The sequence below is a fragment of the Vidua macroura genome, chromosome 10, assembly GCF_024509145.1.
Source record: "Vidua macroura isolate BioBank_ID:100142 chromosome 10, ASM2450914v1, whole genome shotgun sequence".
In the NCBI taxonomy this organism is placed as follows: domain Eukaryota; kingdom Metazoa; phylum Chordata; class Aves; order Passeriformes; family Viduidae; genus Vidua; species Vidua macroura.
The window spans coordinates 9,289,374-9,313,209 of record NC_071580.1 but is presented as its reverse complement, the minus strand read 5'-3'; the positions used below and the strand labels follow the sequence as shown (position 1 = coordinate 9,313,209).

General features: G+C 44.0%; 1 protein-coding gene and 1 long non-coding RNA gene across 2 annotated transcripts in view; one reads left to right on the top strand and one right to left on the bottom strand.

The window, feature by feature from the left end:
• The window catches only part of DIS3L2 (DIS3 like 3'-5' exoribonuclease 2), a 182,350-nt gene that overhangs the window by 104,544 nt on the left and 53,970 nt on the right, over positions 1–23,836 (top strand). The window contains exons 12-14 of the mRNA XM_053985837.1: positions 4,581–4,693; positions 11,619–11,726; positions 15,107–15,340. Of these exons, the coding sequence (XP_053841812.1) occupies positions 4,581–4,693; positions 11,619–11,726; positions 15,107–15,340 (455 nt within the window). The remainder of the gene's footprint in view (positions 1–4,580; positions 4,694–11,618; positions 11,727–15,106; positions 15,341–23,836) is intronic.
• Positions 9,184–13,861, bottom strand: LOC128811908 (uncharacterized). The gene is made up of 3 exons (XR_008438525.1): positions 13,735–13,861; positions 12,012–12,161; positions 9,184–9,266 (listed from the first exon to the last, which is right to left on the bottom strand). It is a non-coding gene; the product is annotated as an uncharacterized LOC128811908 (long non-coding RNA).

Below are 23,836 nucleotides of genomic sequence, written 5' to 3'. Positions count from 1 at the left end.
CACTGCCAATAGCACCAAAATATGCATGTAGGTTAAAGGCCTCATTTCTCTCTCTTTATGCAAGTTCTTCATACTTTTGCAAGGTGCTAAATATTGCTTAGCAGATAAGAGCAACAGCATGATACCCCCAGGGCTGTGGAATGGGAAAGAGCTGTAATTATTTGCTGCAAGAGTTTGATCTAACAAGGGAACAGCTTGGGACTGCTTTGACCTGCTGGCAGCAGGTGGGTGGTTGGCTGTTTTCTGGGTAGAGCAAACACTTTGCAATTTGCTTGGAGCTCTTCTGTGTCTCACTGAAGGGTGAAGAAAGTGTGGAAAACAGAGGTTAATACAAAAACCCTGGTATTTGATTTTAAGTTGACTTAACATGTTTGCTCATGTTTGACTTCCCTCCTGAGAATGATGATGCTTGAAAGTGAGATGGAAATAAATAGGAGTGTGTCTGCGTGGTAGAGAAGTACTTTCTGATGTTTAATCCTTGAAGAACTGTGTTTTTCAGTTACATGGCCCTAAAATTCACATATGCTAGAGTATGAAGTGAAATTGCTTCGTCTCTGGATTTGTGCTATGACTGAGTAGGGTTGTTGTAGACAGGGAAGAGAGATTTGCTTCCAGTGTATTCCCTCACATACTGTTCAAATGCATTCAACTCAACTTTCTAATTCCAGGGGCAAGTGCTTGATGTGACCTGCTGGGTTGGCAGTTCTTATGAGGCATTTACAGGCTGAAAATGCCTTTTCCTTCTCTTCCAGCTCCTTCTTACTAATCTGTTTTTGTTTATAATTTTTTCAATAAAGAAGGAAGTAAGTTCTCTGAACAGTTTTGTCATAGAGAATGAGATCATCATCAGCAAAAAAAAAAAAAAAAAGAAACAGCCTGTTCTTTGTTCTTCTGCAAGGTGCCAGTGCTCTCCTTTGATTTTAGCGTCATACTGATGCACAAGAGATTTTGTTGTGGGTTCAAACAAGCCAGATCCTCAGCTTGAGGAGCTGAACCTTCTCCAAAACAACTGTGTGCCCATTGTGCTGGGGGAGACCTGCCCTTTATAGCTGTCATTTTGTGAGATCCAAGAGGGGGTCCAGGCTTCCAGAGAGCTGGTGAGACACAGGTCCATTCTGTTCTGCCATTCTCACAGCCACGTGATGGTAAATGAAAGGAAAATTGTCCTCTCTGCTTGTGGCATCACAGCTGTGTTGTTTGCAGTAAGGTGACAAGTCCTGTCCCACTGGCACAGAGCATTGGCCCAAGGAGGGTTTGGGTGGCTGAGTGCCCAGCCCTTTCCCTTTCTGCTTGCAGATGTCAGGAGAGCTCCTCACTGCAAAGGGTCTCTTCACTGGGTTTTGCAGTGGTGTGGTGTAATTTCAGACAATGCTCCTGTCTCCAGCTCTGTCACCACATCTCTGTAGCTGCAGAGAGGAGCTGATAGGGTTCAGCTGGTTAATAAAACACACCGTGCTGGATTCTAAACTGCATTCCCTGTTGCTAAACATCTCCCAGGAGCAGCTTTGCAGTGGTAGAGTTTGAATGGCATGACAGTTTTGCATCCACTTTCAGATGAAATTATATTAAATGAAAGCATCCCAGAGATCCTGAGTGAAAGAAGCCATCCAAGTGCCTTCAGCATTTTTCATTGCAGTAGATGCTCCCTGCAGCTATTGCTTTAATAGCAGCATATGAAATGCCTGGCTTAATCTTCTGTACATTTTTATGTAAATTCCTTTTAAAAACCCCTAACCTTATACTGTAGTGTATGCCTAGCATAAGGGGTTGTTGTGCAGCTTTAAGTTCCCTGTTAGAGAATTTGGGATGAAAAAAAATTTGTAGCTTATAGAAGTACTTTTTTCTCCAAGAAATTTAGGATATAAAAAATCTGTCACAATGGAGAGTTACGTGGCAAAGTTTGAAGCCTCTCTTGCTGGAAAAGTGTATTTTTTCAACAAAATGGAGGTCAAGTAGACCATGAGTAGTAGCCTATGGTGTGTGGTCCATGTGGTATCCACCCTCTACCCCTTTCCTCTGATCTCTTTGACAAGACTTTTTTAATCCATGACTCCCGGTTAAATTCTCTTTCCCTTTCAGGCCATTTTTCTCTTTTTTTTTTTTTTTTTCCTTGGGAAATAACATAAGACTTACAATGTGAAATGTTCCTTTTGTGACTTTGTCATAAAAATTAATGAGACTAGAAAAACAGTTTGTGGACCTGGAACAGAATTCTAGTGAATAGTATTTCTCTATCCACAATGCTCTTTCACTTTAATTAGCAAATAAACCAGGGAGAGAGCAGCAGGCAGGTATTTCTGTGCAGGCTTAGGTTGGTATTTTGTCTAGCACATTTGAAAGCAGTGAGTTAGAGAGAAATCAGATTGGTTGATCACGTGCTGTATCTTCAAGTAGTCTTGGTCTGAGTATTTTGGGGGTGAGGGAGATGGGGTGATTCATACATGAGCAAGACAAACCCAAGAGCTGCCAGTTTGCATTATGTCAATGTATGTAAGAAAATATTTAGATAGAATTTCCATTAAAAGTTCAAAGGCAAGGGGCTCACACTGACCCCAGCTTTTAGAAGCTCTGGTGGGAAACCTGAATGAAATTTAACTCTGCACAGTCTGTTTTCGTTGGCTGACTCCATGTTTTATTATCTCATGCAATGAGATCTTTCTTGGTTTGTCGATTTTCTATCGAGGACAAAAAGTTCATGTATGTAACAGTGCACATATTGAATTAAAGTGCGATTAAAGGCATGATGTAATGACCCCCTTTCCTTTTCCTTTAGTCAATATTTGCCTGCAGGGTCAATACGTTACAATATTGACTTCAAAGTATTCAATATTTTTTTACCTTCTGAGTGTGTTGGCTTCGAGTGTGTGTAATATTAAACGTGTTGGTTGAACTGTTGGTCTAAGACTTACTGTCTAAGTAGTTTCAGGCTTGGATGCCTAATCCATGTAGAGCAGCTTTCAAAGCATGTGATAATATCACAACACAGCTGTAGGCAGCTTTCTGAGGTGAACCATTTAATCTGCAGGCTTTGCTCCCAGCTTCCTGACAAGTGGTGGAATTTGTCCCTTGGTGTGCGATGGGATTATTGCCCTCTCTCCCTGCTGCCATCATATTTAGTCTCTGCAGGACCTTCCAGTGGCTGGAGGTTATGTGGGCACATCTAAACACCCTCCCTCCCACCTTCCATGTGTGTTTCTGCTGCCTTTGCATCTGTGCTCTGTTGAGTGCACAAAGGCTGCTCAAAAAGCAAGATTATGCTTTGCGTACTCACAGTGCTGTGCAAACATGGCTTAATGAGGTTAAATCGTTATGAAGTCAGGCAGCTCTGCAGGGTGGGCTGGTACTCATTTCCCTGAGTTCCCAGCTGGGCCACAGTGGGCTGGGTGTCTCCCACTAATAGGAGGCTGAACCTTCTCATGCTTCCTCTTCATCTGTTTCCACTCCTACTCTGCTGAATTCCTGTTCTGGTATCCATCAGAAGGGCACACAGGCACATGTACTGCTTAATGACAACAGCTACGAACCATTTAGTGTTCAAAAACGTGACACTCGAGAGAAGGGCTTTGATAATGTTCTTTGCAAGGTGTATAAATAAACAGGATTGTCACCAGCGTGGGATCTTATTACTTTGTCTCTTTAAAAAAATTAAGGAAAGAAAAAATATTTATAGATACCAAGGGGTTAGTGAATTCCTCTAAAGAACCAAGTGTTATAATTAGGAACCCGCTGCACTTAGAACTATTCTACAAATAAGCACCTCAAATCCAGCCTAGTCCTTCCAGAGAAAACAAAGGTCAATAGGCTGCTTTGAGGATTAGCAAACCCGAATTTCTTGGACTCAGGTACTAATTACTTCCAAAGCTGAGGATGATCACTACTTCCAAATCCAAATTACTGCCAAAACCTCATGATAAACCTTAGTAGTACTCCTTTCCAGCCCAATTTTTGACTTAAGATGCTTTTAAACTGGACTCAAAGGATCAAAGGACAAATCTGAAGGAAAGGCAGGGTAAGGGTGGAAATACTCTTCTAGTGGAAAGCTGCATTTCTGCATAGCCTGATCTAAAGTAATTGAAGACTTCCCATGTCCCCAGCAGCAAACTGGGCTCAGCCAGGTTGGTGCAGTTCTGGTAACCCAAAAGTGTGTGTGACTGACTGCTCCATACCAGGGAAATGGGATCCTGCTCTGCCTGTGTGCTTGTAAGGTGGGGTTCCATCTTTCTTTCATGCTGTTGTCTGGAAGTGAAGGGGTGAGGACTAGGCTCACTATTACAAGCTCCTAACTGGAAAGATTTATCCACATGATTTTGAAGGGTTTTCACACTTCCACCTCTGTACTTGAGGATTCACTTCTATGTATATTCACTCGTATGTTGCAGCCACGGTGGTGGTGAATTTGAGAGCATCCTGAGAGACCACAGTTTTCATCCCAGGTGGAAGAAGTGGAAAGAAGTATCAGTTTTGTAAGATTTCAGTGTAAAGCAGAAAGGTTGTGGTAGCACAGGGGGAGAGGAGTCAGAGTTAAATATGTCAGCAGCTCATTTCTGCTCACAGCCTACTGACTTCTTGTGCAATTCCAGGGAACTTGGAAGTGGGAGTCCACATCGCGGATGTGAGCTACTTCGTACTGGAAGAAACAGCACTGGATAAAGTAGCAAGCGAAAGGGCCACCAGTGTCTATCTGGTGCAGAAGGTAAGGACAGTTTTTCCTTTGTTTGTCTGATGACTATGCCTCCCATTTACCATAAATTCATTTTCAAGGTTTGTTTTCAGAAACTTACAATCAAAATCTGGCTGTTATTGCAGGACATCTCTAAAAATGAGTAAGTTGTTGGAAACACAGAAGCTGGCATAGCTGTTCACTACCTTGGACCTTATGGAGAGAAGCTGGGGTGGAGCAGCAGCTTATGACCCTCTGACTGTGGTCAGGGAGTGCCCCACTTGTGCCAGGGCTCACCAGCTCAGTGCTGACCTGAGCCAAGCCTGACACACCCAAGCTGGCTCCTCTGGTTTGCTCCTGGGGGCTTCAGATTGGCAGATGTGGAGGATTTTGTCTTGCCTTTGGTGCAAGAGTCCAGCTAATCACTCCAAGAAATGGATTTGTATCAGAGTAGGGTGTAAAACAACCAACCAACCAACCAAACAAACAAACATCTTGAGGTATAACAAAAGGTTCACACTCTTATTTTATCTGGATATCCCAAATAACGGAGCAATAGTGTTCCTTCATCATGCAATGAAAAGATGCCTGAAATTATACTGATTTTAGCTTACCAGAATCAAATGTTAGGCTCAAGTTTAAAGTTGATTTCTAAGCTTTACAAATGAACAGGTTCAGGTTTAACATTGTTGGAAAGGAAATGTGTAGGCTTTGTCTGTGGCTGTCTCATTTTCAGTTGAATGTGAAGAAACACTTTGTAGCCCATCAGATACCACTGGACCGTGCATGTAGGGGAGCTGGAAAACTTGGCTGTCAGTGTCCTGTGCAGGCTTGAGACATCAGCTGCACGAAGAGGAGTGTTGAAGCAGTTTCATGGAGCAGATTAATCTGCCTCTTGCCACACTCCCATTCAGTCAGGCTGAAGTCCTTGTCTCCACAGCCCCTTCTGAAATGACAGGACATCTTTTCTATAATAAATAAGCGTGTCCTACTTGCTACTTAGGATTAGGAGTGATTCTTCCTGTCCCTTCCCTTCCTGGATGTTTTCAGGGTTGTTATCTGGGGAGGTTTTTGTAATGATGCTTGTTTCAGTAGCTTCCTGTGTCCTCTCTTCAATTTCTGGATGATAAAATTATTTATGTTACACTAGTGGAATCAAATTAATGGTTTGATATCAAGCTGTTTACCTTTAGCAGCTGTTCATAGCTTTCTTTGGGTAGAAGCAGCAAGGCACAGCTTTGGGGGTCTCAGGGAGTCTGATGGGTTTCAGCTCTCTGTGGAACCACTGTGGCGGCAGTGCCAAAGTGTCCCCACTTTGGGGACAGTGGTAGTGACACCAACAGCACACAGTTGCTCCGTGCTGGGAAATCCCTGTTTCTGTTCTTGCTGTTCTCCACAAGTGGCAAGCAATGTGTATCTCATGGAAACAGCGGTTCTGGCACCAGACTTCCCAATTCTGCAGTCTCTCCAGTGATAAGCCCTTGGCTTCCCCCTCTGATGGATGACTTGATGATGGGAGGTGTGGGCTGGCCTAGGGGGGAATGTCACTGGGGGCAGCAAAGCTATACTCCAGGAGGATGTTGTGGCAGTATTTCCAAGTCAAAATATTGTGTTTTGAGGCCATGTGATTCTTTTAGTCAAGGGAGAAGGAAGATTTTTATAAAGAAAGGAGACATTTTTCATGAAAATCTAGTTGGATGCAGAAGCTAATTGAATTTTCTTTCAAAGTCCCTTTTCCCTCTAGCACTGCCACTCCTGTGCAATGCCAGCATAAGTTACCTGCTGCCCCTCATCTTCAATTCATCTTCAACTACTGTGGCCCAGCAGTCAGGGTTAGTGTTTTACCCACACTTATGGCCTGCTGAAAACACATTTTGAAAACAACAGACTAGGTTAGATGATGAAATTTTCAATATTTTAATTGCAAGAGATGAAGAGGAGCAAGGGGTTGGGCGAAGGAATGCAGCCAGACTGTCTAAAACAAGATGGTAGCATGACTCCTGTAGAAAATATGCTTCCCTTTGATGAAACTGTTTCCTAAGAGAGCTGTGATTCTGTGAGAGGTTAGCACCTCCAAAAGAAGTTAAATAAAGCCACATATTTAATTTTCCTGAACTAGAAGGGGAGTTATTGTGTAATTGTTAGTGGTCTATTTAATACAAGTCAAAAGTTTTTGAAATAAGAATGTATCAAGTTTTAAGAAGCAAGAAAACCTAAACAGTTTCCTCTTTTTTGGCACATCTCACAGTGTTATTTTAGGTGTGAAGCAGCTTGAGTGAGAGTTCAGCCATAAATCCCTATAATATTGTATTCGTCCTACTTTACACTGGAGATCAAAGATCAGAACTGTAAGCCTGTCTTCATGTTGAGTCCAAGGACTTCAAGACATTCACTTTTGACACCAGCAGGTTGTCAGGGTGTTGATATTTTGATAATTTCAGGCTGAGTAACAAAGAGTTGCTCAAACTCTGAATTCATGGAAGTGTTGATACAACTCCTGAGGAGAAATCTTGGCTCATAAACAAATTGCCTGTTTCCTTTGAGTGTCTTTTAGTGTACAAGCAAGAGATTTGCTGAGCCCACTCCACTGTTGAACTTCAGCATTCTCCTAGCAGCTCTAGTGGAAACTCTTGGTTAATACAGTCCCTCCCCATTGGATTGACTGTGGGAGAAGGATCACCTTGGGAGTCAGTGGTGGTCATAACCAACCTGAGCCAAGAATTAAGGGGCAGCCAAAGCAGATGCCAGCAGATTGAAATTGTTTGAAGGGAGCAAAACTGCTCATGTAACTTTGTGAAGATAAGGGATTATGCTTGACCAGAGTTTGTTCCTTTTTCCCTTTGGTTGGCTGACCAGTTTTCCCCTTCTGTTCCTTGAAAAGCTGCTACAGTGAGTTCACTGATCAGAGGTGCTCTGGGCTAACCTGCTCTGAACCTGGCCAGAGAGTTAGTCCTGGCTGCAGCAGATGTTTCTGATTTTATAGGGAACAAGAACTTTTATCATCCCAGCATGCATGTGCTCGCTCCCTTCCCTGCCCAGCTCCCTAGGAATAAGTCTGAGACTGGAAACTCACATTTGGTTTCTGGAAGCGCTTCATTAATTGAAGAGACAAAACAAAACAAACCCCAGGGCTCTCACAAGCAGGGATTTGGATCTTCCCTTGCAGAGGAGCCAGCTGCTAAGCAGTGTGACCAGCCATGGTCACAGGTCCATCTGTTTTATAGTGCCAGCATGATGGTGTGTAGGACCCCCCCAGCCCCAGAAGTGCCCTCTCTCACTTCGGTTTTCCAGTGGTGCCATTGCTTTGGCTTTCTAGGATGTGTGGCTGCCTGCAGGGAGAACCAGTAGCATGGAGCAGGCTGTCAGGCAGTGCTGGACAGCTGAGTCTCGAGGGTAATGCTAAAGACTTTGCATTTAGGACTTGGAAATAGGGAGATTGTCTGTCTATGGTTTGATTTGAAATGCAGACTTGCAGCTGCTAGCATTGATATCAGCCTTCTACTCAAAGAAGTGCCCTTTCCAGTATCTCTTGGGCACTGCTAGGCTTGTGGGGAGAGATGGTATCTTTTATTAGCCTGACTGATAGAGGGGGGTTAAAGCCAGACAAGCTCTCACCACCCAAGCCCTGGTTTCTACAACACATTCATTAGAAAGGATTTCCTGAGGAGTATAGCTCCATTTTTACATTGTAAACTTTTTTTTGCCTAACCCTACTGGGCATCTCCAACTGCATTTCTAGATTCAGCTACATTTATAAACCCCTTATTCCAGGTTTATGACCCATGTATAAGCCCAGGTGACTTTATTTCCATCTGCAGTAAAATCAAGCTGAATGATGTGATCCCCAACATCGGCACATCCATAGCAATTTGCCAAGGAAACCACTTCCCACTGGAGGTGCTATCCCTCGGCAGAATTTCAGCTCACTGAATTCCTGTGTGCCCTGGCACTCCACAGGACAGCTGGCAGCCACTGCCGGCTCTTGGCAGACAGTCATGGGAAGGGCAGAGCATTAAAAAGGTGCCGGGCAACCTCTGGATTATTCAAGGCAATTTTACACAACTCTGATATTCTGCAAATCTGGACATTAAAGATGTGCTTAGGGAAATCTCTCATCCTGTGTCTCTGTCAGAAAGAGATGGAGATAATCCTGTTGCCAGAGTTCCTCTGGGCAGCCCCTGGGATCACTCCTGGAACATCTTGCTTTCTGAGTGTGACACAATTGTGACATCTTTGTATGTTAAATGCTGGGCTTGCAGTTACTGGGAATCCTTTCAGGCGGTGACCGTATCATGTTAAGGAAAAAGGAAATGTATATTTATAACTTAAACTCCTGTGCCTTGTGACAGTAGGTTTATACTCCATGTAGAGGGTGAAGAGGAATCGTGATGTTAAAGCAGGAGGCAGTCAGCCAAGACTGTTGTGGTGCTGGAAACAGGTTTCTTTTAATTCAGTAAAGTAGAATAAATTGAAATACCTTCAGTGCAAGGTCAGGTTATGTTACGTATGTGTTTGCTGAGCCCAGGAAAAGGTTGATTGCATTCTTACTCTGCCATGAGACTTCCTCCATGGCTTAGGTTAAGTTACTTTGCCTAAAGTTTCTCTCCTGTAAAACAAAGGTAACACAGGCTGATGCTTCCCTAACAGTACATTTGTTACAGCTAATTGCTTGGTGAGTGTTTAGTGCTGTAATTATGATCTGAGTTAAAGCTTTGCTTATGTTTCACATCATTGAAAGCCCTTCCATTGAATTACAGCCTCTTGAATCGGATATTAATCCTGCTCAAGTACACTTAAAGCGAGCATGGACTTTTGTGTTCCATGTAGGCATTTTTCTAGCAAACTGGTATTGCTCCAGGAGATGTGATGGAAAAGAGGATGTGCAAAGGCACACAAATATTCAGTAAGTACAGACCATTATCAAATGATCAGAACTGGGGAGAGAGAGAAAAACAGCTTTTAATTTGGGTGGGAAAGGGCATGGGAGCTTTTATTAAATTAGCAGCACTTTGTTCACTGTGACCTGAACTTTGGGGTCTTAAGGTGGTCATGGGTGATCTTAGGCAGGCAGGGATTTCCGAGAGTCTATAAAGCTATTTTCTCTCTTTTCTGACGTGGGTTGGCATCACTTACACTGAATCTATACCCTTGTGGTGTGGGTCCTTCCAGGCAGCATGGGCAAGCTCACGTACTGGGGCAGTGAGTTATGAATGTAGCAGTATTGTTAACATTCTGTTCGCAACTGCAATAACAGAGTTGGCGGCCTTTGTGATGCGGGAAACAGCTTATCATAAGCTGTGCCCTTGTGACCTTCCAGGAGAACCAGGGCTGCTGATTCATGGTGTGATACCCTGAGAGCCCCAGACCATACAGTTAACCTTTTGGCACTAGTGTGCACTGCAGTTAGAAGGGATTTATAGCCAATTTCTGGTGCCAAACCACAAATATGATTAAATATTTTAAGTCTTTCCTTCAAAGCAAAAGGTAAGTGTAAAGTGGGTGCACTTGAGGAGAAAACAGGCACCTGAGACTGTTTTTCCATACTTCAATCGTTTTGAAGAACAGTAGTTCTCCTGCCTCCAGGTAGAAAAAGTTATCTCTGGAATCACTAAATAGGTGTCAGAGTTTGGAAGAGCTGGGATTTGTATGCCAGTCAGCTTCCTGCTGGTCCTATATTTACAGGCTGGCACACAGAGCCGTCAAAACGGAAACTCTATTAAATAGCTAAATTACTTTATGGCACACAAGTAGAGCATTTCTCTCTGTTTTTCTGAAAAGCACCATTCCATGTTGCCACTCAAAATAAACTAGAGAAGTAACGTAGTGGTTTTTTGAGGGCAGTTATTACTTCTTCACAAAGGTAAATAATGAGAAGGGAAGTCAGAAGTGAAACTCAAATAATGAGTTTTGCTTCATTAAGCAGCTGCTAAAGATTATCTTTAATACAGACTTCACTTAGGAAATAACTCAGGGATGGTGGAAACCCTTGGAGCTACTCAGGTTTGCTCTAGCATGAATATGCTCAAAAGCTTTAGCTTTGTTGGTGTAGTCAGGTGAGTAATTTGGGATTTGGTAATTCAACGTTCAGCAGCAGAAATATAGTTGTAAGGAATTAGGACATGGGTTAAAAAATTCTGCAGAAATTTATGTTGGCTGACATAAATTTTGTTCAAATTTTGAGTATAATACAGTAATTGTTCCCCATTTGCAAACAGCATGGTCAATAGTCATAACACAGGTACTTTTGTTTATCTCACCTGTATCTACAAGTTCCTGTCTGTGCTGTAAAGCATGGTTCAATCTTTACTGAAGCCAAGCATGGCTCCTGTGTTGCATGGGAGGTTTAATTTATGCTTTACAGAGAGCAGACTTGCATTTGCTTCTTGGTTACGTGGTATTCAGTGGGAAAGCAAGAAACACAGTTCCCCAGTCCAACCTCTTCAGCTCCTGACTGCCAGGACCATGTTTCTTCAACATTAAATTTCCTGATGTGCCCTTCCTCATTCTTCCCAGTGCCAAAGAAGTGGGAAACAGAGCGAACTTTGTGACCTTAAAAGTTGCAGTGGAAGTGTTTGCATAACCAAGGATGCAGATTACTCCAGGATGCTTACTCCATTCTTCAGAGGGGAGCACTGGGAATGATTCCCAGGTTGGAGACTTAAAACTGCCTCTGGTCTCATTGAGGGATGGGGCTGATGTGGATGTTGGGGGCCTTAGCCATGTCTGAAATCCTCTCATTTCAGAGGATTTGGTTTATTTCCTCATTCCATGCCAGCATGCTGTCTGCCATGTGATACAGCTCTGGCATGGGTGCGTGCATCCCAGAGCTGTGACGTGGCCACTCCTGCCACAGAGAACATGATGCTGACAGCTTAACACATTTTCTCTTTACCAGCTGGTCAGGGAAGCTTGTCCACACTAAAAGCTTGTGTCTCACCAAGGCCCTCTTCTCTTGCAGGTGATCCCAATGCTTCCCAGGCTGCTCTGTGAGGAGCTCTGCAGTCTCAATCCCATGCGAGACAGACTGACGTTCTCTGTGATTTGGAAGTTGACTCCGGAAGGCAAGGTACCTTAGGCAGCAGGCAGTCATCCTGCTAATCAGTCCTCCCTTGTGGCCAACCCCTACTCTTGTAGTGGTAAAAATGTCATCCCTCAACACTCAGATAGAGTGGCTAGGAAAGGTGAAAAATGTAGGACTGTTCCTGTGTCTTGTCTCGCTGATGACATACTGTGGAATTTCTAACTGGAATAATCCCTCAACATGGTTGGGAAAGGACGAATATTTGTATGAATCTCAGGAATGGAGAATGTCCTGCTTCTTGCCAGGTCACCCAACCATTTAATGTCTTACCTCCAGCAGCAATTCAGAGCTAATGGTTTGGGTGGGATGAGATGTGCCCCTGACTCCAGGCCTGCCTCGTGCTCGCAGGCAGTTGTGCAATGCGGCAGTATTGCCTCTGTGGCCTCTCTGGTAAACAGGCTGTTTAATTCCTCTTCAGAGCTGCAAATGACATCAATCCAAATAAAGCATGATAGCCTTTCAGCAAAGGCATGGCTCCATCCCCTCTGCATGTGTTGTTTCCAGGGAGCAGTTGTGGAGGCTGTCTATTGGTGCACTGAGCTGCCTGCCACCACTTCCCTCCCTATTTCTCTCCCTATTTCTCTCCCACACTCTTTGTTACCCTAAAATCTCCTCTCTGGTGGTCACAGGGTCCCCTTACTAATCAGGGAGGGCTAAAGACTGGCAGTACCAGAGCACTCTTTAGTCTGTGCAAAATACACTTTTTGTACTCAGAGGTTTTTTTAACTATTGTTGTTACATATACAACTCGTGCTCATATACAACTCTTTCTGTAGACAGTATTTCTTGTGCCAATTTGGTAATTTTTCACAAAGATTTACCTCCTTATTATTGTCCCAGCTGCTCTAAAAGATGCTGAATCTATCTTTGTGCTTTAGCAAAATACAGTTGCAGTCCTGATTCTGTATTTCTGCAGTGAACCCCTGCTCTGGCACTGCGGTGGGTTGTATTTGTCTGCTGTGAAAAGTGTTCCCCTTCCTGCAGCAACAGCATGATTGCTCATGAGACCTTTAAGAGTAGCTACTAGGTAGAGCTTTTATTGACTCTGAGTTGTCTTTGAACAGCTAAAGGTCAAGTCTTAATTAAAATAAGCCTTTAATTACATCTTGTTTCTTGTCCCATGCGATATATCCGTTGTGTTTCAAGCAGTGCTCAGTCCAACCCTGTGTGACCAGTGAGAAAATAGAGGAGCTGTAGCATTCAGCTCAGGGAGCAGACCTCTGGAGTGGTCTGGGCCGTGGCCATGCTGTCCCTGGGAGAGCAGACTGCCTGTGGCCATCTCAGCAAACTGGTTTCTCCTACAAGGCCTTTCAGGGTTAGTCTTACTCGAGGTCACTTGATGTGGATGTCAGGTGAAGACTGGAGAAGAATTTATTCTTTCCAAGAGGAAAAGTGGTTGTAGGGCTTTTGCCCAGGAGGGCATTCTTCTGAAAGCTGGTATTTCTAGGTGTTAGTATAGCTGTATCTCAGTGCAAACAGGATCACATGCTCCCCCACGGTCTGCTGGGTAAAAGAGAGGTGAGTCAAAGGCCCCAACACAGCCCTTGAACCTCAGCTGTTGGTGGAGAGCCATGAGAGCACTGACAGTGAGGACAGGATGTTGCTCAGGACTATGGGTTTTTCTCAAAAGCAGGCAGAGCTGGGAAAACCTTATCATAACTTTAGAAATCCTTTAGATGCTGGTGCTCTGTGTGGACTCCGGGTGCACCAGGTTTGCTGTGATGAGGGAGACCTTGCACACTGATCTTGTGGGCTACTCATTGCAATATCTTGGTCCCAGCTCACCACCCCCAGATGTTGCTCCTCCACTGTACCTTGCCCATCCCTCAGCCATGGTACACGGGCCAGCCCATGGGAGCTTGCCCATTCTCCTGGTGGGGTTTCCAAAGCAGGGGCTGCTGACCTACTGGACATGCATCCCCAATCACCACAAGAAGCTGAACTGCATTGAACAGATGCAGCAAAACACAGAGCAGCTGCTGCCACCACTCACCACTGTCACAGCATCTCTGTCCAGCTTTATTGTTTTTTCTTCCTTTCTTTCTCTACAGCACAGAGGAAGAGACACAGAGAATAACCATGAGCTGATGGTCAGAGCACTTTACATTGCAAGATGCTACTTGCTGCATCTCTGCTGTTAAAGCACTTTCAAAGTAGAAATAAGCTTAAAAGCCTGTGACTTTCAGAGCTCTGAATTGCTGAGTCATAAAGCACATCTGTGATGCATTAGGGAAGGAGGCAGCAAAGGTATTTTGGGAATCAGTCCCTTCCTATTAAGAGGAAGGTTTGTCTCTGAAGCAGTGTCCTTGATGAGGCTGTCACAGAGAGCTCGTTCTTCTCCCTGGACACTGTCACTTGCAGAATTTACTTTGCCCTGTTGGGCTGATGAAGGGGTAAGGTGGCACTGGCAGCTAAGGCAGTATTACAATTCTTCAATCATTCTCTGAGCACCTGTGCTTTGAATGGCTTATCACAAACTGCATCTGTCTCCAGAGCCCTCATACCAATGCTCTTTGCTTTTGTGAAGATCCTTCTGGCCATGTCCCTCAGCACTTTATCACTGTCTGGATGAGCTGGTGCATTGATTTTCTTATATATCTCAGCTGAAAATAGGTTTTCCTGTCTGCTTTAGGAAATAATTCTGAATTCCTACTTTTACACTGGTATTCTTTTAGGGAGTTCACAATAGGAGTGGCTTCTGGTTTAAAATAAAATAATTTTATAGGCAGTTTATTGAATATTTTCCTCTCAATTCCAAAGTAGTTTGGACCTAGAACCATGAACATGATCAGAGAAGCAAGGGGTCAGTGACTGTCCATCTCTCCTCCAGACCCACTGAAGTCCTACTCAGGCACTTTCACAAGTGCTAGTCACACATTTGGGTTCCTGCAGTACTCCTGAAAACAGTATTTTAAGGCCAGCCCCTTGTGCCCTGGTGGCCAGACTTTAAGTTTTTCTGCTGTGTTTTAGGCAGGAGAGCCTCTCTGGCATGTGTGTATCTGCCTGTTGTCACTCCTGCACCTGATAACCTGTGAGTCAACAGACTGGTTTCAAGTCCCAGATGGTCTGTAGTTCTTGGAGCCCTGTGGAGAAGGGAAGTCAGGTAGAGGAGGGGGATCCAAGCAGTCTCCTATGTGTATGCACAATATATTGCTACCTCTTACTTGCATATACAGATTACTAGATGCTAGAGAATCTGCATGAGCAAAAGGCCTGAAGGTCTCAGTAGGACAAGATCTTCACTCAGAGATCACAGGTAGAGGGGAAGTCTGCTGTCATCCCTCCCAGTGTTTGTAGAACTTCCCAAGCTTTTGTGCACTGGAAGAATGAGTCCTCAGATCAATTTTCACTTGGCAATTTTGCAGATCCTTGAGGAGTGGTTTGGGCGGACGGTCATCTGCTCCTGCGTGAAGCTCAGCTATGACCATGCACAGAGCATGATTGACAGCCCTGGGAAGGTGTTGTCACCTGAAGAGCTCCCCCCTGTCTCACCTGAGCACTCGGTAGCCGAGATCCAGGAGGCTGTGCTGAACCTGCATCGAGTCGCGCAGCGCCTGCGCAAGCAGCGCTTCAGCGAGGGTGCCCTGCACTTAGACCAGGTAAGGAGTAAGTCCAGCCCCTTCAGGCTTCACCAAAGCAATTCCACCTTGTGTACTCTAAGAATTTCCTGGCCAGTCTGAAAACTCAAAGGGTAAAATCAAGGTTGGAATAGAAAGTCAGGTTTGAGTGCCAATGTTGTCTTAAGAGCGGCATCAAATTATGTACCATAAGCAGTAAGTAGGATGAAAAGAAAAAAAAATCCCTGTTTTTTAAGGAGTGATCCATTTTCCAGCATTTTTCAAAATCTTAAAACCCTGTTGGACTGGGTAAGTAATTCATAGAGTGAAACAAATCATGACAGTGTCCTTCATTATCATGCAGTTCAGATATTAGTGCACATTTCACTGGGAAAGGTTCATCCTCCACATTTCTTTCTATGCTTGCAGTATTCTTGTTTTCCACAGCTTTCATAGCAGTTCTCTGTGCTGGGAAAATGGCTAAATGTTATCTAAGCTAATACTTGTAAATGTTGGGTGTGTTTCAGAGGAAAAAATGCTAGTGGGGAGGTTTTCTGTCTGGGGTGATTTAAATAATCTTGTATCAGTAGTGGTATGTGTCATTTCTATTTTACAAGGAGATCCAGATATTTTAGGTTATCACAGCAAAAAATACTTTTGCATGATGTTCAGCTGCTCTTAGGTGGTTTCTGATAGTTTTTGTGGATAGGAGGTTCCAGTCATTGGTAGAACCCAGTGGTCTTCCTGAGCAGTAGACAAAATAGCCTCTTAATATAAGGAAGCTCTATTGTTTCATTTTGCAAAAGGAGGGTGAGTCAACATAAGGATATTGCTGAGAAAGAAGCTAGGAGTGGTGTAAACAGGGCTATTGTATGTAAGACATATGTTGTAACCTTTCAATTTTACTCAGCACTGTAGTGTTGTCTCCAGTTGCAGGAAAGTCTAATTTTAGAGAAATCATTGCAGAGCACCAGGAGCAAGAAGTGTCTACTATCTGTGACCTTCCCCAACATTCTGGTGGAGCTGCTGTGAAGAAGAGACAATGTGCTTTCCCCCATGTCTAAGATGGACAGAATGACAAATTTGTATCTTGAGTTTCAGCAGAGGAGTTTTTATTTTAGGATAAACCTTCTGCTGTAGGCAGTGTAGTGTCTGAGGCTGTCTTGCCTACATCTGTTGTAGGAGGTCTTGGAGGACTGGTTCAGCACATGTAAGTGAGCTTGGAGCAAGGACATTTGCTTAAGGTCCCCCTAAATTAATTTGAAAATTATTTTTGGAAATCAAACTTTCACTTTGAAGTTTTCTTAAACCTCTTAACCTCTTCTGGAACAGAGACTTCCTTCTTTGAGGTTTAGTCTACAATGGCTAATAAACTGGGCCTTTGTTCCCAAGCACACCCTGAATGCTAGAGAAACATAAAAATCACAGCTTTTGCACAAGATTAGCTGCCTGGGAAGCCTTGGAGGTATCTGGCTTGGAAAAAGAGTCCATGATGACTGGGAGCTGTGGCCCAGAAAGGTCACCAGCTGCCTTCCACAAGTCACTGTTACAGTGTAGTGCTGACTGCTAGCTGTGTGCCTGTGAGTTGAGTTACCTGTTATCAAACTAACCTCAGGGGAAATATGTTTTAAACCAGCTGTGACATTTTCAATGGGAGGATTTGGCCAGGGAAGCATCCTGTTCCAGTGATAGCTCATAAAAGATTAGCTGTGTTTTGTTTTGCTCTGTGCTCCTACAGAGGAGCCATTAAAGAGAACATATTGGAGCATCATTTGTGAGATTGGGATTAAAAGCTACAGCTAAGGGCACCAGAGGCCATTGATTCCTGCTCAGCCTAGTTCCCAACCATCATGATAAACTGAGTTATATCTCACAAGTGGCACTTTATACTGCACAGAATCTCTCTCCCCTGGCAAGAATGTCAAAGTAATGGTCTTTGAGAAGGAAGCATATTTTAGATCAAGGGACACTTTCACCACACTTAGTTGAGTCAAGTACTGCCCTGATAGCTTTATTTTGATAAAGTACACCCTCCCCAGCCCATGGAGGATGTGGTTGCTTCAAAGCCTGAGTATGAAGAGTGTGTGAGGGACAGATCTGGGGACGTGGCCAGTAGCATATGGCAGGACAAAACAATCTGTGTCCTTTAATAGAAGGGGACAAATTCCTCTACTCTTGCTCCCCCTGTTCCCTGAGTTCCCATGGGCGCAGCTGTGTGCCATGTACCACTTCCAGCCCCAAGTGAGCAAGCAAGGGTGGGTCCAAATGGGAAACACACCTTTCTAATCACTGGACCTCTCACTGATTTCCTGTTGAGTAATGTAAATCTTGAACAATGGAAGACAAACTCCAGCAGGAAGCTTGGGGCAATGAATTATCAGATTCCAAATAAATCTGTGAGTGAAGGAAATGATCATCTCACAGTCTTAAGGGAGGGGGTGGCTGAGCATGGATGACTCCTGTGCTTTTTTTTTTTTTTCCAGGGGATGTGAGCCCTCTTCCTATATATTGTGTTATGTTTGAGAGTTCTACCATGGGGTAACTCCTGATGGAACAGTGATGACTTATTTTGCTTACTTCCACCCTGCCATTTTTCAGTGTGAAGTGTTCCTCTGCTTCCTATTGGTATTAAGAAAATCCTGGGGGAAAGAATCTCCCATCCTCCTTTGCCACTGGCTGTGGTGGCTTTGGGCTGGTGCTTTCCCTGTCTGCCTCAGTTTTCTTTTTGGAATGATACTGATTTGTCCCATAGTATTCATGTAGTTTAGGATTTATTCCCCGAAATGAAGAACATTTCTCAGATGAAGCCATTCATTGGCATATCTTTATACCAGCAGAAATATTGGCTGGCCAGGGAGCTCCTTGGATGTGACACAGGATGGCTCCAGTAGGATGCAGCAGTGTCAGGCTGGTTCTGCTGGGGACCATTCAAATACCTTTGAATGTCACTGCTGAATTTTTATGACCTAATGTGGAGCAGCATCTGCTTGCCCATAGTTTTATCTTTTAGCAGCAATTTTAGAAGCAGGAATCTCCATAACTCAACGGATTAAAAAAAAAAATTTTAATAACTTAGGAGTTATATATCTGGGTCACACAGAAGACCATGAGACATTACAGAGATAGTACACAGTCTGGAAAGCTTAGGATTTGTGGGTTCAGTGTCAGAATATGTGCATCTCTTGGGGCTGTGTAATTTTGAATTCTTGCTTTAGTTTAAACCTGGCCGTGACTTTAACCTACATACCTGTGACCCACTCTTTCCCCCACTCCCCAGTTCCTTTCATGCCTCTGCAGAGGTCTGGGAATCCTGCTGGGATTGCAGGGAATCCTGCTGCATTGGACCTTGGGTCTGAGGTCTGTGTTTGCAACCAGAGCCATGCATCTGTCATTCCGTGGGGATCCAGCTGTCCCTATAGGCCCCTTCTGGGGCTTTTTCCCTAGAATATGGTTTCCTGTGCTGCCTGCCAGCTTCCTAGTTCCAAAAAGCAGCTGAGTTGAGTTTTAAAGGTTTAAAGACTTTGCACCTTCAACAGCTAAGAAGCTTATGAAACTTTGTCCACACAGAGAGAGATTAATGTATTTCTTTTCCTTCTCATTCAGAGCTGCAGCTTTTAGGTGCAAAGGCAAGAAGTCTTGTATGTGACTAAGAGAAAATGTTCAGGTATTTACAGTATTGTCTTCCCTCCCACCCAACACCTCCTTCCTGCACAGGACCATGAAATGCCCCCCCTGTGCTATCATCTCACAGCTCCTGGTGTACTCAGTCTATAAATTGGAGCAGAGATCTGACCTGGTTTAAAAAGCAAAGTGAGCACAACTCACAGCTTTCCTTTTTTTTTTTTTCCTGGCCAGGTTACTTTGAAGCTGGATCACTTCCCCAGCCCACAGCTTTTAGAAACACTAGCCAGAGAATCAGATAGAAACTTGCTTTCAACAAAAACCATCAAGTTTGCAGAAAAGCTTCTTAGCTCCAGCCTGCCTAGAGGAGACGTGCTGATAAATGGTTCTCTTTTGGCCTCAGCAGTTTATAAATGAATCATGAGGACAGATGCCTACAGGAAGACAGGTTAAAAAGGATTTCTGTGCCTTTTTAAAATGAGAATACCCCAGGATGCTGATCTGTCTCTATGACAACTCTCTGTGAGCTGAGCATTTCCTTTTGTTGTGCCAGTGATTCTGCCTTTACCAGCACACTTACACCTGGGTGCTCAAAACATCAGCATTGACCAAAGTTCCCTGTGAGAACAACCCAAAGTGCATTTGCATTGTACCAGTTAATGGCACTGAATTGTTTGCTAGAATAGCTTTTCTCCTTGTTTTCTGCAAAACAGACATTTAGCTTTGCAGGTGTGTGGGAAAAGGGAAGGAAAAAAAGGACAAAAATGGCAAAGGTGAGAGTGTTACACAAATTTAAGTGTTGAATTGGTACTGAAATGGTCTCACTTCTGCTTGCTCCCAACTTGTGTATGATGCCATTGTCTTGTCATGTGAGCAAGGCTTGCTGTTCCCTGTGGGTCTGTATTGTTTTGAGTAACTTAGAGGTAGTAAAAATTGTATTGTTGTAGCTCTGGGACACTGGAGACCCATGGTCTTGTCCCATGGCTGCCAAGGATAAGGAAATCAATGGTCTTTGAGAATAGCTTTGTTTATTTAAGACTGGTGGTAATGCTAAAGTAAGAGAGCATTTAATAGAGCTTCAAAAAACATAGGGAAACAAGCACAAGCGTCCCAAACACCAAGATGTGTGCAGAATGCCAGCTCCAAACCACCCAGGTATGTGACATACAGGATTTAATAGCCAGCTCTGCATAGTTTTTGAAGCCCTCAGAACCTAGTCTGCCTATTTGGTGCAAATGGCTTTGAGAAGCTGATTCAAGCCACTCACACATGGAAAGTGAGGAGGAGGAAGGACACTGCCTGTGACACTCTATGTTGGGAAATTTCATCTTTGGTTGTGTCTAATGGGATAGCACAGAAACATGTATTTTTAGACAGTTGTCCTTGCTAATGCTGTTTAATTGTAAATCTCAAGAACCAGAAATTAATTACCCTCATTATTAAAATTTTCCAATATGAGCAACTGCTGGAAATAATTATAGGAAATTGTTTTGTGATATTTCCTGCCTGATATCTGTATAGTAAGCATTCAGGTCTTTTATTCTTGCTTTTTGAAAGTAATAAATATTTCTACCCTGGTTAAACAGTCATTGTGTGCAAAATACAGTTAATTAGTATATGAATGGAAGACTTAGGGTTGGAAGACGTGTTTAGATGGGGCAGAGAAGGGCTATAATGTTGTGCAGACTTCAGTCTGAGGTGTTTCCTTTAATAGCATGTTCTGAATTTATGTCTTAAAATGCTGTTGGGGCTGAAAGGTTCATCTTGGCTTGACTACTCCCTGGAGTGATCCTTAAGTTTTCTGTCCAAGGCTGCTGTATGTGCTACCCCTGCACACTGAGTGCATGGACTGTTCAAGGGAGAAGTAAATGGTTTTTCTCCAGCCCCTGACTGGAGCAGGGGCTGCATCTCTTGGTCAGTCTCAAAAAGAAAGTTGTGGTGCTCATTACATGGCATGTGACGTTGGTACCAATTTCATCTCAGATTTGGTTCTATCAGGGTAGGTTGAGGTATAGGTACCTGGCTGGGCACTTGGCTTTGGTGCAAGAGAAAATCCAAAAGGCCCATCTATAAAAGCCTGAAAACTGCTATGATACCTCCCTAAAGAGGCAGTTACAGCAAAAGTGCATGAACATGCCAGCAGAGGTGGGCAGGGTGGGCAGCATGTACAGAGCTGTGAGATAAATGGAAACTCAGACTGACAAGGAGCTTTCACTATTCACTTCCTATCACAATTCTACCATTGTCTGCTCCTTCTCTTTGATGTCTGGTTGAAGAGACATCACTGAAACCCAGAATGGGGACAGCAGGTGCTATACGATCATTATGGTTAGTTGCTTATGCTGTGTGATACATAAGGCAGCTGGGGGAATGTTGGATGTACTTGGAGATTAATTTCCTTTGGGGATTTTGTGTCTTTTGCGTAGCCCCAGTTAATACATCAAAACGAGCATCTGAGGCCGTAGCTTCCTCCTGGGGAACGGTACTCTCCTGCAGGAGGACCCAAAATGCCTGTACAAAAGTGTGTCAGAAAAGCAGGGAAGATTTTCAGCGTGTCTTCCCTGCAATACCACAGAGGAACATGGTGCTTGGCAGGAAAATATGAGATGTCACCACTGTGGTCAGGAGCAGCTACAGCTTAGGTTGGGAAGTTTGCACACGCACCAAGGATCCGCGTGGGATGGAGGTGTTCTGGGATCATGTTATAGAGGGGATGTGTGTTGGCTGAGCATCTCTCTGCTTGCATGGAGATGTTTGCATTGCCAGGAGGTTTTAAAATAATTTGATTAAATTAGGATTTTGAGTGGAAAGCTCTCTGAATCTAGTCTTTTGCCCTGGGATTTTAATGAAGTCTTCCCAGGGGTGTGAGTAGGATTGATGTCCTTGCACATGTCCTGCCGTTCTCCGATCGTTCTTTTTGAGCTGAGCAGCTGTGTCCCAGCAGGAGCAGGTGGTGAAATGGTCGAGCTGGCTCCGGCAGGAGGGGAGAGTCGGATGCTGGAGCACAGGGCTCGGCTGTGGAGCATTGTGCTGGGAGCCACTGCAGCCAGATGTCTGGGCAAACACAGCCAGGAAGGAGCTCCCCGCACAGTGGTGCTCTGGCATTAATTTACCATCAGTAATGCAAGAGTGGGTTATGACTTTATTCTTGCTGGAGAAAGTATTCCAGCCACTAGCTCAGATATTCAAGACCTCCAGTGATGTACGAGTGGTTTTCTTCTAAACAAACACATCTTAACCCTTGATTTCTATTAAATCTACAACAGACGTGCAAGCTGAGAAACTTCTCTGTAAAAAACAGGTCTTTTGCTTTAATTTTGAGATGCTGTGTGACACAGCAGAAGTGTTAGTTGTTCTTTCACCTGCTAGCCTCAGAGCAAGTATCAGAGGGGAGGCTGGCTCCATCCTTCCAGACGGTGGGAATGGTACGAAGAGGTGAAGCAGTTGCCCAAGCTCACATGGTGTGCTGGTGGCAGAGCTGTCAGTACTTTATCTGATTCCCCACCAAATCCAGTGCCTTGGGCCAATGCTGACCATTCTCTTCATCTCATGTTTATTATTGACACCTGTTGAATAAGAACTGGTGCTTCTTTGTTTCTGCTGTGTATTGCTGGCTCAGTTAAGGACAGGGTTTTTTTATCCTGGTTCCCCAGCAGATACATCTCACAATTCAGAGCAGAGAAACAAGGAGGGCTGAGCTGTGGCCAGCACTTCTCTGCAGTGCAGAGGCAATTGGTGTGTTTCACAAGTAGCCTCTCTCCCCATTCTTTTCAGTTCTTGGGCTTTGCCTATGCGTGCCAGGACCAAGCCAGTGGGCTGCTATCCCATGGAAGTCCCTCCTGCTTGCCTGGGACAGAGTTGCAGTGGGCAGTACATCATTAGACCTTCCAAATTGCTTGGCTTTTTCTGGTGATTGAATCCAGTTAGTGACCAGCCATTGTAGAAGGGGGGTGAGCTGGCAATCATTGCATTCCAACCTGCAAGCAAGGTTGAAGGTGTTTGCAAGCACTCCAAATTCATACCTGAAGTACACATCTCTTGGTTCCATGGATTAAGTGCTCAGAGATGGGTCTTGCCCTTGCCTTGTGATAGATAGCCTGGTGTCATCTGCTCAGACAGTGCCAAATAGCATGTCTAGGGGAAATAGAGGGCATCTGTGTTGGCTTAGTGTGGTGGAATGTGTCCCAGACGCGCTGCTGATAGCTCAGGTGAACAGAGAATTCAGTGCTTGATCCAGCTGAGCAAGCTGCTTACTGGTATTTTTGGGGTTGATAGGGAGAGTAGTGGCTTCTGCTGCCTTTATAGGAAAAAGGTTCAGGATGGAAAAACTGGTTCTTGATGAAGCAGAAACAAACTGGTTCTTCAGTGTCTCTGATAGCAAGACAAATAAAACCCAGGAAAACACGTTTGTGTAGAGGTGCATGTGGGGTGAATGCTGGGAGGAAATTCTTATTTTACATTTTCTGCTGAGGAAACAATCCTTGCTCTGAGAGTCTTACCCTCCACTTAATGGTGTTTTTCTTCCTTGATGATGAACAGACGTCATCAGAAAGTCCCTTGTTGATCCAGATTCTGTTTATCACGTATTTGAACAAAGACTTGACAGGGTTGTTTTTTTTTTTCAGGTATTAATTATAGTTGACTGCAAGGCTAATCCATCATCCTCTTTAGATGGAGTCACTGGGTGTTGACTGATATAACTGCAAATGTGATCAATCTGCCATGGGTGAAGATGTAGCAGCTCTTCGTCAGAGCCATTTCAGTTTCACCCAACAATATATAGAAGAAGGACTAATTGTATAATAACAAAAGACAACATTTGGAAGGAGATGAAAGATTCTGACATTACAGTTCTCTGATTTCTCATTTCAATTCCAAATTGAGAAGGGAAAAACTTCATGGCCACAACTCATTTTA